The 12,600-nt window shown below is 42.7% G+C and overlaps 1 protein-coding gene across 1 annotated transcript in view; it reads right to left on the bottom strand.

Moving 5' to 3' along the window:
- The window catches only part of slc4a1ap (solute carrier family 4 member 1 adaptor protein), a 187,590-nt gene that overhangs the window by 66,893 nt on the left and 108,097 nt on the right, over positions 1-12,600 (bottom strand). The window contains exons 10-11 of the mRNA XM_063040658.1: positions 8,844-9,033; positions 6,320-6,431 (exon numbers count right to left, since the gene is read on the bottom strand). Of these exons, the coding sequence (XP_062896728.1) occupies positions 6,320-6,431; positions 8,844-9,033 (302 nt within the window). The remainder of the gene's footprint in view (positions 1-6,319; positions 6,432-8,843; positions 9,034-12,600) is intronic.

The raw sequence follows: 12,600 nt of genomic DNA, 5'->3' as shown, positions 1-12,600 counted from the left end.
TCTCAGGTGCTGGGTGAGTGGCAGTGTTTTGAGGAAAAGAAGCAGCAAAGATTGGGAGAAAGTTTGAGAGGGGTGGCAGCTAAGGTGGTAAAAGGCGTGAAAGCTAACTAGCCCTTGGCTTCTTGGAAGGAGTGTCTAGAAGCATTAAAGGAGGCTTTTGGGCTAACGGGGAGCACGGTGGAGCTTTTAGGGGCAATTCAGAATCTGCATCAGGATAAAGGGGAAAAGCTTTCTGAGTATCTTTTCCGGCTAGAGTGAAGGCTAAATTGGTTGAGGTGCCGGGGGGTCATTCAAGGGGAGGAGGTGGATCAGATAAGGATCGACCAGGTAGCCAGGGGAGCACAGAGGCATGATGCGATTGCTACAAGCCTCCGGCAGTCTCGTAGAACGCGATTCCCCCCCACCCCATTTTTTGTTCAGTTGCTCAGAGAGGTAAGGGAGGAGGAGGACGCATTGGAAGCAGAAGAGGGCCCCGCTCCTTGTGGTGAAATGACCGGGGCCAGCTCTATGCGGGAGACAGCAAAAGGGGTCGCGGCAGGTGGAGTCTCTCCGCATGAGGGAACTAGTGGAGAAGGCCCCTCCCCGAAGGGACAGATGGCACTGAGGCCAGGCAGAAGCCGAGGTCTCGCGAGATGAGGCGTATGCTATAACTGCGGTGAAGAGGAGCATTTCAGGTGGGAATGTGAACGACAGGGAGCCCCTCGGAGCCTCGGAGGGAGAGCCCACGGGTGTCCCAGCAGGTGGGGTGGGGGGGGGGGTCAGGAAACTTAGAAGAGGCTCAGTGAGGAAACGGACTGGAGTCTCTGGGAAAATACGTTCCCAACAACAACCACAGGGCCCTCGAGAGGAAGAGACCATATCCCAGAAGGACTGGTGGGACCCCAATCCAGTGTGTCGATACAGATAGAGGGGATAGATGCAAAGGCCATACTCGACACTGGGTCGCAGGTCACGTTACTGTACCGGTCGTTTTACAATCAGTATCTGGCGCCTTTACCCTTGACACCTTTCAGTGCACTGGAAATTTAGGGTATCAGTGATGGTGATTACCCGTACGATGGTTATTTGTCCGTGAAACTGGAGTTCCTGGAAGCTGAGGTGGGGGTGTCTGAGGCTCATGAGGCCCTGGTACTGGTTTGCCCAGACCCTGGTGAGAATTGTGGTGACGACCAATACCCCTATTGTGCGGAGACTCCTGGGAGCCTGTAAGGAGAAGGCAGGTGAAGACTTTTTGGAACACCTTGTCAGTGTTCCTAGCTACTTCTGTGGAAGCGTAGGGTTACCCTGGGCTGGACGCGGCGTGTAAACGAGGCACTGTGTGGTGTGCCCAGTCGAAGCCCAGGGTGGTACAGCCCAGTGAAGTAGCGAGAATGGTGGGGATCCCTAGATTCCCAGGAGTGCCTGAGGGTGAAGTCCTTTTAGTGGACACTCCGGAAGATCTCCAGGGGGAGTCGAGATTCCTTGCTGGGGTGGTGGTGAGACCCGAGTTGCAGAAGCCCTCGGTGGTACAGGCACGCAGGCTAGTGGTGATCGTCAGGAATCTGGGATTACCTGAAAACACAAGTTGGCTGATGACTGGGCAGCCACGCCCTATGTGGTGGAGAGTCAGATGCCAAACCTACTGGTTTTCTGGGTGCAGCCTGAGGATGGAAAGGGGCCTGGTCAATATTCTCCATCGGAATCACCTGCTGCCCCTGGGGCAAGATGTACAGGTAGAGCAGAAGCCTGACGAGGCGGCTGCACCCAACACCAGGACTCTGTGTCCCCGCAGGGTGGAGGACATGCCTATTCCAGGAGAGACGGGCCCAAGCCCAGCCCCTGTGAGGGATACTGACTCGGAGGATGATGACTCGGATGGTTGGCACATTCTGCCGTTTGCTGATGCTCCTGTGATGGAAGAAGAGACTCCTGGTCTTTCCCCCAATGGGTTAGACGGGGCTAGTGAGAGGCAGCCCATGGTACCGCAGGGCGCTGAAGGAGAAGATGTAGGGCCTGAACCAGAGATAGAGGGTTCCGAGGTGCAGAGGGGCTTGGGTAACCGCTCGGGGGAGGGTTCGCCTCATAGCTTCCAAGGGTCCCTTGTAGAGTCTGAGGCGGAAGAGTTAGAAGAGGTGGTAAGTAGGTCTCAGAGTAGTCGGAACCCCCCGGAGAGGTTGGCCTATGTAGCACCCAGAGAACAGGGTGTGATCTCTACTGATCTGGGGAGTCAGGTCACTGCTTTCTGCACGTGGATTAGGCTGTGTGTTTTGCAGGAAGGGATGGCAAATTATTTGACTATCATGAGGGCATGACTTTATTCGGTGGGGGGAGAATGTAGGGATCTCAGTAATATTAGCTGAACTGTTACCTGTTAATTGCCTATTACGAAATGGCTTCTCTGAAGTCTTAAACTAAAATGGTCTCTTGTACTATAAACTGCTGAGTAAGGAGCTCACTGTGGCTGTATGTTTGGGTTATAGTTAGTGATAATGGAAATGGTATTCGTTTGCTAGCCAATGGAAGTCACGTTATGCTATCTCATATGTGTGTGCTGAGCTGAGGATCGCGGGCTTTTTCGGGAGGGGAGCGGAGAGGACGGATGTGCGGGGAATGGACAGTGGTTCCAGGACAGCAGATACCGGGCCTCGGGGGTTCAGATGGTGGCCGAAGTCTCGGAAGGACGTTGTGGATGGACTCGGGCGTGAGCTCCAACGTATTAAAATATTATGTGCTCAAGATTGATAAGTTACTTACGTGGCGCCTTTTCTTTTAGTTGTTTCTATTAACCCATCACCAATAGCTGCTATAAAGTATATTTCTGTACTCGCACTTTGTATATTGTTTGATATTTGAGTCGTGGCTGATATTTGGGTGCCTCACACCGTATCCACACCAAAGTATTTGCACTGTTTGGTGGGGTCAGTGGCTATTCACCCTAGGCAACAGGGTGAGTTGGGTCACAGACGTTTCAGAAAGATATCGAGGCACTGGAGAGGGTGCAGATGAGGTTTACCAGGATGCTGCCTGGATTAGAGGATATGCGCTATCACAAGAGATTACACAAACTTGGGTTGTTCTCACAGAAGCAGAGGCAGAAAGGATATCTGATAGAAGTTTATAAGATTATGAGAGTCATAGATAGAATAGACAAATGGTATCTCTTTTCCAGGAATGAAATGTCCAATACCAAAGGGCATGCATGCATTTAAGGCAAGAGTGGATAATTTCAAAGGAGATGAGAGGGGCAAGTTTTTTTTAATATACAAATATGGTGGGTGCCTGGAATGCACTGTCTGGAGTGGTGGTAAAGGCAGATGCATTACAGACTTTTAAGAAATATTTAGGAAGGCACAGAAATGTGAAGAAAATGGAAGAATATGGACAATGGGTAGGTAGAAGAAATTCCACCCTGCCGAAAGGTCTTGGCCAGAAACATCAACTGTACTTTTTTCCATAGATGTTGCCTGGCCTGCTGAGTTCCTCCAGCATTTTGTGTGTGTTGCTTGGGATTCCAGCATCTGCAAATTTTCTCTTGTTTGTGGCAGAAGAGATTAGTTTAGTTAGCCATTTGACTAATAATTTAATTGGTCGGGCACAACATTGTTGGCCAAAGGGTCTGCTCTTGTGCTGTACTGTTTTATGTGTCTTGCCTTTATAGTATCATTTGATACTAGACAAGACACAAAATGCGAAATGCACAATAAACTTAATTACCAAAGTATAAGGGGGCATATCATGAAAATGACCCCATAGTTCTCACTCAGAAATTAGACAGAGAAGATAAACAACCAGGTAACCTTAAGCAAGCACTCAGTAACATTGCTAGGACAAATTATGAAAAACTCTAGTACACCAGCATTATTATTTACCTTCATGAATAAGAACAAAATTAAAAACAGGACATTTTGTAAAAAGTTAAGGGTACATATAGAAAGGCTGACAGTACCATATTTCAAATCTTTAGGATGCACGATAATGTTTTACAGATATTTAAGTACTTTCGGAAATGTATTGCAGGAATTGTGTCAGTCAATTTGTACACAGCAAGCTCCCACAAACATTGGGGGAGTAATTTCTACATTGTTTTTGTAACATTGCAAAAGAAATAAATATTGACAACGACATCTGTGAGAACTCCTCTATTTTGAAATATAATGGATGTGCTTACAGTGTCATTCACAGATACAGCATGCTCCTTTCTAGCTTCTATATCATAACAGTTCCTCAAAAAATGGGTAGCCCTCCATCCGAAAAAAGTAGGGAAATTAAGAAATTGTACCAAGAGCAGAGGCTCTGCAAGAGATTATCTTTTGCAGTGTTTTCAAAATAGTCATTGTTAAATGGGACAACCTACAGATAAGTAATATCAAATTCTAAATTAAAATGCACAAATGAGAGTAATCTCAATTTGTTATCTTAAGTGCATACAATGGTTCACTATAAATAATCATCAATATTGGGAGAAACCACTAGGGCCAAGTTATAAGGTTACCTCTATTCCCCGCCACCTTCCCTTATGACTGCTTGGCCTTCAGAACTATAAAACTCCAATTTCTTTCCTCCTTGCTGCTAACTCCCAGCCCTGATTTTGAAGCAGAGATATCAATCAAGAAGACTTCTAATGAAAAGTAATTTTTCAGTTTCTCCTTCCTCATGAGCTGCCTAATATTTTGAGTATTTCCAGCATATCCAATTTTTTTTGTTCAGATTTTCAGTATTAAAGGCTTTAGCTTTTGAAGAAACAGGTTTGTAATGGCATGAAATCTGGGCAAGATCCTTACACATAAAGTGATATGACCCAGCTAACCTTCACATTATTTTTACATATCAAAACTAGAAAATAGTTTTATTCACTGTAGTCAGAGTGAATGGAGTGCAAATGTTCTGTGCTCGATTCCAATGTGGTATTTTAAGAGGTCTCCAATTAAGATTTGGCACTGCTATGATGGACATTTTAAAACACACAGATACAATCTCACAAGTAAGCAGCCCACACAAACACCCACTTCTTTGGCCATTTATAGCGAAAAACCTCTGCATTAGCATAAGTCCCTCAAGGCAGAAGGTTGTGGAGAAGGAAAGAAAACAATGTTTTAAAAACAAAATATATAAATTGAAGTATGTTCAAAGCTTTGATTCACCCATCTAAGATCAAACATCTTAAATCCTTTAGTCTTGTTGGGGCCATCTAGCTACTCATTCATCTACGGCAAAAGAGAGACTAATTAATAGCAATAGTGAGATCCCAATAGCGTCTATCAGGCACACAGCGACCACAACATATCTTAGCCTGTGGTTTTGTGCTTTCTTTAGTTTCATAAGTAATTCAAAGCTCAGCAGATAAAAAAATCATTATTGCACCTAAGGTTTACTACCTCTTTTATCCATAAATAATTCAGATGATAGATTTTTGTGTTAAATAATCAAACCTCTTGTCATGCTGCATAAATATCTCATTTTACAACCAGAATAGCCCATGGGGATTTTTAAATTCTTAAAACATATAGCAATCCAATTTATTTTTGCAAGATACTCGTTTTTAAACCACTAGGGTTATGGAGAGTGGATGGAGGCGAAGAAAAATAAACCCGTTGAAAGTAAGCTAGTGGAGAAGACAATCTAAGAAGGTTTGCTGAAGGAACCATAATTTGAGAGCAAGAATGCCCGTTTGGTGTTAAAATAAAAAGCAAAAATAAATCTGTTTGCTCTTATAACCAAAACATAATTTACAATTTTTTGTTGAGCAAGACTTTATTTTTGTTTGGCAATGGTACTGGTTAAGGAGTTAAGTACAGGTACATGGGATTGTGGTATTAATCAGTCATGATGACACTGTATGGCAGAACAGGCTGAGTCGAATAGAGCATTCTTGCTTCATCCAATTCAGTTGAGAAGTGTATGTCTTGTGTGGAGCACAAATAGCAGGGTAGATCTGTAGGACAGAAATGGTCTATTTCTGCCGAAACACACATTCGCTTTAAAAGAGATGCTAAGCCCAGCAGGATAACAGAGATGAATTGACAAAGACAGGCTGCACTGAAGCATTATTGGGTTAAGGTATGAATTGCTACTGATGCTCATTAAATTCCTTCATGCAGTCAGACTCAGTAATTCTTTTAAATTGGCAAAGTCATCAGCATTCACCATCTCAACCAAATTTGAACGAAAACGGATAGAGACAAATGGAATGGATTAACTAGTGGACATTCCATGGCATTGCTTTGATAGCCTGGTCATTAAAGGAGCTGTTTAGGTAGCAGCAGTGACAGAGTTTTCCAATTGCACAGTGGTGCAGGCCTATCTTGTTCTAAAAAAAATGTTCACATTGCAGTTCACTTACCCCAATGGTGCCTGTCTTCAGTTTGAATTTTTTCCCTCCCTTCATTGCCCCAAACATAGGAACAGCAATTTTCTTAGCTTTGGTCTCTGTGTCTCCAGTTTGTCCAGCAATCCTTTGAAATGAAATGTTATGAACATCAGATATCCACAACATAGAACAGGACTTTTAGCCCACAATGTCTGTTCTGAACATGATGTCAAATTAAACTAAGCTCCTTCTGTCTGTAGACAATACATATCTCTGCTATTCATATTGTATATCTATCTATAGTGGCAATTTCTACCACTACTCCTGTAAGCCCATTTCAGAAACTCAGCACCCTGTGTAAAAAAAAACTTGCCTTGCTCATTTCCTTTAAGCATTTCTCCTTTCACCTTAAGTACACATCCTTTAGCACTTAACATTTCAACCTCAGGAAAAAGATTTTATCTAGGTCTTGTAATTTTACGAACTTTTTTTCTGACCCCTCCACCCCCACATTCTCTGACACTCCACGGAAAACAACCCCAGGTTTGTCCAACCTCTGCATAGTTCATGCCCTCTAATCCAGACAGCATTGTGGTGAACTCCTACTACACTCCATGTCCTTCCTATAAAACACCTCTGATAAACTATACTCTTCACTGGAAAGGTTTCACTAGAAGCTCCAGCTCAGGTAAAGCTCTCAAACTTTTTATTTAATGCACAATAACTTCAAATTCAGGTCAGCATTTTAAATAAAGTAAAACAAAATGACATATCAAAAATCTGGCTTTTGCAATTTTTTTTCAAAAACAGCACAAGCATTTGTCAGGTTTTCAAATTATACATAGTAAGATGCTGAAGACAAGACTAGGAATGTCTTTGGAGTTTTGTTGCTATCGTTGAAAATCACATTTAGATTGAACTCCTTGAATTACAAGGAACTATTGCTGAGACCTACTCTCAACAATTAACTAGACTCTGCTGAGTCAGTAAGAAGATGGGATTATATGTGATGTTAATGAAACAGTCTGTCAACAGGTCTTTTGGGCAACATAATAAGGAAGCTTCCTTACCAATGGAACTATATCTGCCACTGTCATCCCTAACTTCAGGATAAGCAGGAATGGGAAATAAACACATGCTTTTCAGGCTTTCCCTGGACCTGAGAGCACATATAAGTGAGTAACTGAGTCATGCAGCATCGGCTGGAATCAGTTGGTTGCCTTACTGTCTGAATCAAGAGTTCATATGTTCGTCCAACTCTACAGACTTGAGAAAATCTATTCACATTAAAATCGTATAGTTAGAGAAAACTGTACAAGTGATACACTAATCACAGATCTTATTTTGTTGAGTGTTGGAAACATAGAAAACCTACAGCACAATACAGCCCTTCGGCCCACAATGCTGTGCTGAACATGTACTTACTTTAGAAATCACCTAGGGTTACCCATAGCCCTCTATTTTTCTAAGCTCCATGTAGCTATCTAGAAGCCTCTTAGAAGACCCTATTGTATCTGCCTCCACCACTGCCACCGGCAGCCCATTCCACGCACTCACCACTCTGCGTAAAAAGCTTACCTCGGATATCCCCTCTGTACCTACTTCCAAGCACCTTGAAACTGTGCCCTTTCGTGTTAGCCATTTCAGCCCTGGGAAAAAACCTCTGACTATCCACACGATCAATGCCTCTCATCATCTTATACACCTCTATCAGGTCACCTCTTATCCTCCATCGCTCCAAGGAGAAAAGGCTAAGTTCACTCACCTATTCTCGTAAGGCATACTCCCCAATCCAGGCAACATCCTTGTAAATCTTCTCTGCACCCTTTTTATAGTTTGCAGATCCTTCCTGTAGTGAGGTGACTAGAATTGAGCACAGTACTCCAAGGGGGGTCTGACCAGGGTCCTATACAGCTGTAACATTATCTCTCGGCTTCTGAACTCAATCCCTTGGTTGATGAAGGCCAATGCACCGTATGCCTTCTTAACCACACAGTCAACCTGTGCAGCAGCTTTGAGTGTCCTATGGACACAGACCAAGATCCCTCTGATCCTCCACACTGCCAACAGTCTTACCAGGACTCTTGTTGTTGGAATGTAGGTACTGTTGTCAAGTCCCCCAGCCCTGACAGAACAGATATTTTTGATGGGGTTATTAAAAAACTAATTCTGTTCAATGTATGAAAATTCAAGCAGTATACCAAAATTTTTCTGGTTCTGGTGCTTGAAAGCCTAGTTAGAACCAAGGGGCTGGAAAAATTCCTCGAATTATTAAAAATAAGCCTAAGCCTCTTATGCAAAATTGCTTGATATTAATGAGTTCTGAACTGCACAGTATACTTTAGCAGAGCAACACACAAAGCGTGCTGGTGGAACACAATAGGTCAAGCAGCATCTGTAAAGGGAAATAAACAGTCAATGTTTCAGGCCGAGACCCTTCATCAAGATATCTCAGCCTGAAATGAGGCCAAGAGGAATGAATCATCTTGTTTTCACTTTAACCATGTACAGGATTAATGATGCCACTATGTCAATTAGCTCAAAGGCACCCACTTACTTTGTTTTTAGCTCTGGTAGACCAACTGGCGTCACAATCTTTATTAGTTTCCATAATCTTTGCTGCTCCTTTTTCAGCTCAAAAGACTGTATGTGTAGTTTTTTACGAGTGACACTATCCATGGCAGAACCCATTTTAATGTCTGTCATGAAGGCATCCAGTGAATCTTCCCCTGAAGGCTGTGAACAATCTGTGATGGAAGTGCAAAAATATATGAACAAAAACACTCAATTTCTTTTATTCCTGTTTTACATCCTGATTGAGAAGTTGCAGAACCTGGGCCTCTGTACTTTCCTCCATAGTCGAATCCTCAACTTCCTAACCGGAAGACCACAGTCTGTGCGGATTGGTGATAACATACTCTCTTTGCTGATGTTACGAGAATACACATAAAATTAAGATGTTTGCTGGCCTGGGCTAGCATCAGTGGCATCAGCAGTTGGTCTGCCACCTGCCCTCAGGGGAAGGAGAGATAAGGAACAATGGAGCAGCGTCTGGAGATGTGTAATGAAGGGATGTGGGAGGGAGAGCTGTCTGGAGCGGCTCCCCCCTTTGAACCCTGAACTGTTTGAAGTGATGGACAGGCGATACCCCAGCAGGGGGATAAAAAGGGACAGGTTCGCTAAGACAGACACACACGCCACCCGAGGTAACGAGACCCTGGAAGCGGTGCGCCTCTCACGAGTGGTGAGAAGTACCGGACAACGACAAGGGTGGAAAGGTACGATCAGCGGGAACCCGGTGTGTGTCCGCCCTTGCCTGGGTGCCGGGTTCACTGCAGAGGATCGACCGCATCTGGAGGAGGGGTCACAGTCGGTGACCTCAGGTGACATCACCAAGGACCTGCCCAAAAGCTGTTTGTGAGCCATCTCGCTGGTCTGTGAGCCATCCCGCTGGTCTGTGAGTGAAGCAGTGTTCTGAATGATCAGTTGTTCCTATTCTGTCTCTCTTCCCCCACCTTGTCCATCGCCATGGCAACGATTACTGCGAACTGAACTACAAACTGGACTGAACTTTGAGTCATTTTGAAATTGGTCATTTACCCCTAGACAACGATAGAGCTTGATTGATGCTGTTATCTTAATTCTGTGCACATGTGTGGTTATCATTGTTGAATTGTTGCATTTATTATCCTTTCGATTACTGTGTTGCTTGTTTCTTTAATAAAACTTTCTTAGTTCTAGTACTCCAGACTCCAACTGAGTGATCCATTTCTGCTGGTTTGGCAACCCAGTTACGGGGTACGTAACACTGACTATCAACACTGACGCACCTCAGGGGTGTGTGCTTAATCCACTGCTCTACTCTCTGTATACACATGACTGTGTGTATAGGCATAGCTCAAATACCATCTATAAATTTGCTGACGATACAACCATTGTTGGTAGAATCTCAGGTGATGATGAGAGGGCACACAGGAGAGAGATATGTGAACTAGTGGAATGGTGCTGCAGCAACAACCTGGCACTCAACATCAATAAGATGAAAGAGCTGATTGTGGACTTCAGGAAGGGTAAGACGAAGGAACACATACCAATCCTCATAGAGGGATTAGAAGTGGAGAGAGTGAGCAGCTTCAAGTTCCTGGGTGTCCAGATCTCTGAGCTTCTAACCTGGTCCCAACATATCGATGTAGTCATAAAGAAGGCAAGACAGCGGTTATACTTTATGTGAAGAGATTTGGCATGTCAACAAATACACTCAAAAACTTCTATAGTTGTACCATGGAGAGCATTCTGACAGGCTGCATCACTGTCTGGTATGGAGGGGCTACTGCACAGGACCGAAAGAAGCTGCAGAAGGTTGTAAATCCAGTCAGCTCCATCTTGGACATTAGCCTACAAAGTACCCAGGACATCTTTAGGGAGCAGTGTCTCCGAAAGGCAGCATCCATTATTAAAGACCTCCAGCACCTAGGACATGCCCATTTCTCACTGTTACCATTAGGTAGGAGATACAGAAGCCTGAAGACACACACTCAGCGATTCAGGAACAGCTTCTTCCCCTCTGCCATCCGATTCCTGAATGGACTTTGAAGCCTTTTTTTAACTTTTTTTTAAATATGTAGTATTTCTGTTTTTGCAATTTTTTAATAATCTATTCAACATAGGTAATTGATTTACTTGTTTATTTATTATGCTCTGTTTTTTTTTCTCTCTCTGTTAGATTATGTATTGCATTGAACTGCTGCTGCTAAGTTAAAAACTTTCATATCACATGCCGGTGATAATAAACCTGATTCTGATTCTGACATCATTTTTTCATTACTTGTCTTTGTTTTCATTACAAGGACTCTTCGATATGTGCTTTTTTTTCTTAAAGTTGTTCATTTAAAACATACGGTGTTTTAGTCAATCAAACATAATGTCCTTTTGCTGGGGTAAATTTCCTTTTCTTGATAGTCTGACTGTAACATGCACAATATTCTGTAAAGGCTTAGTACTGTGTTAACTTTTAACATGCTGATTGCAGGCTACTTCATCAACTCACCCCCTTTATAAAGATCAATGAATATCAACCGTTTTTAGACATAATTCACTGTTTTATTTCTGCACCTGGCTGTGAACCCATTTAACTTTCCCCATGCTGATTTTTTATCCAACATCTAATTGGGAAAACACAGCAAAACCAACATACTTCAAACTGGAAGATCCTTGCTGAGAAATTCATCAAGAAAAGAAAGTCATAATTTGAGACTGCAAAGGATATTTGACCCAATTGAATAACATCTAAATTTTTGACTAACACTTTTTTTTTCCTTTCTAGGCAGGCATTAAGTTATTCAGTGCTTCAATTTCCACCTCAAATCTTTCCTGGTCTGCCTGGTTCAATTATTTTCCTTTAAAATTCTTGTAAAAATTATTCTGAGGACAAACAGCTCTTCTCTGTTTAACTTCCTTACCTTTAAATTTGTATTTGAGCCTTTCTTCACAACAGCCAATTTTCCCTGATCATTGCAGGAGGGGAATTCAAGTAATCTCATCAATGGGCTCCACCATGATACAAAGCCAATTACAAGTATGAAAGTAATCTCTCGTAGATCTGAGAAAAATACAACTCAGCAAAACTCCAAGAAATTACTTTCCATGTGATAAATAATAATTGTGCCAAAGTGGAAAATGATATTTCACATTTCTCTATAAGGAGACATTGTCTATCATACCATTCGTCCACTCACAAAGAGATTTAGTGAAGGTGGTGATGGGGAGCACAATGGTGGAGATGAGGTTAATGAGTAAAAGAGAAGAGTTGGAGGGAGAGAGATAGGAAGGGGGAGAGAAAAAGTGGAAGAGAAATAAAGAGAGAGTGAGAGAGAGAAAGAAAAAATGGTATTGAGATTTATCACATTGCAGTTGTGCAGTTACTAGCTAAAAGGAGAGCTTATATAACAAATCACCCAGTGACTTCATCAAAAAGAAAATCTATGGCAAACCCCAGAGAGTACAACCAAGGGCAAACTTAAATTTTGGAGTTCTTTGCTCCAAGGGAAAATACATTCAGAACTTCAGAGCAGAAACCTAATCTGCATTTCATTGAGATGCACAATGTAGAATTTTATACTAGAGGCAGTTTGTCAGAATGAGTTTTGTGGCTCTTCAGAACCTTAATCAAGTCATGTAAAAATTCAAATAATTAAAGTCTCCTACATACAAACTGGAAACCTTTTCTCATCTGTTAAAATGTCTTTTTATGTGCCTCTTAAACAGGGCATGCTCCTTCATTACAATAATAAAAGAAATCAATTGTTTCCTTACAA

The sequence above is a fragment of the Mobula hypostoma genome, chromosome 2, assembly GCF_963921235.1.
Source record: "Mobula hypostoma chromosome 2, sMobHyp1.1, whole genome shotgun sequence".
NCBI classification, from domain to species: Eukaryota; Metazoa; Chordata; class Chondrichthyes; order Myliobatiformes; family Myliobatidae; genus Mobula; species Mobula hypostoma.
The sequence above is the reverse complement of the archived record's forward strand: the minus strand, read 5'-3'. Positions and strand labels throughout refer to the sequence as shown.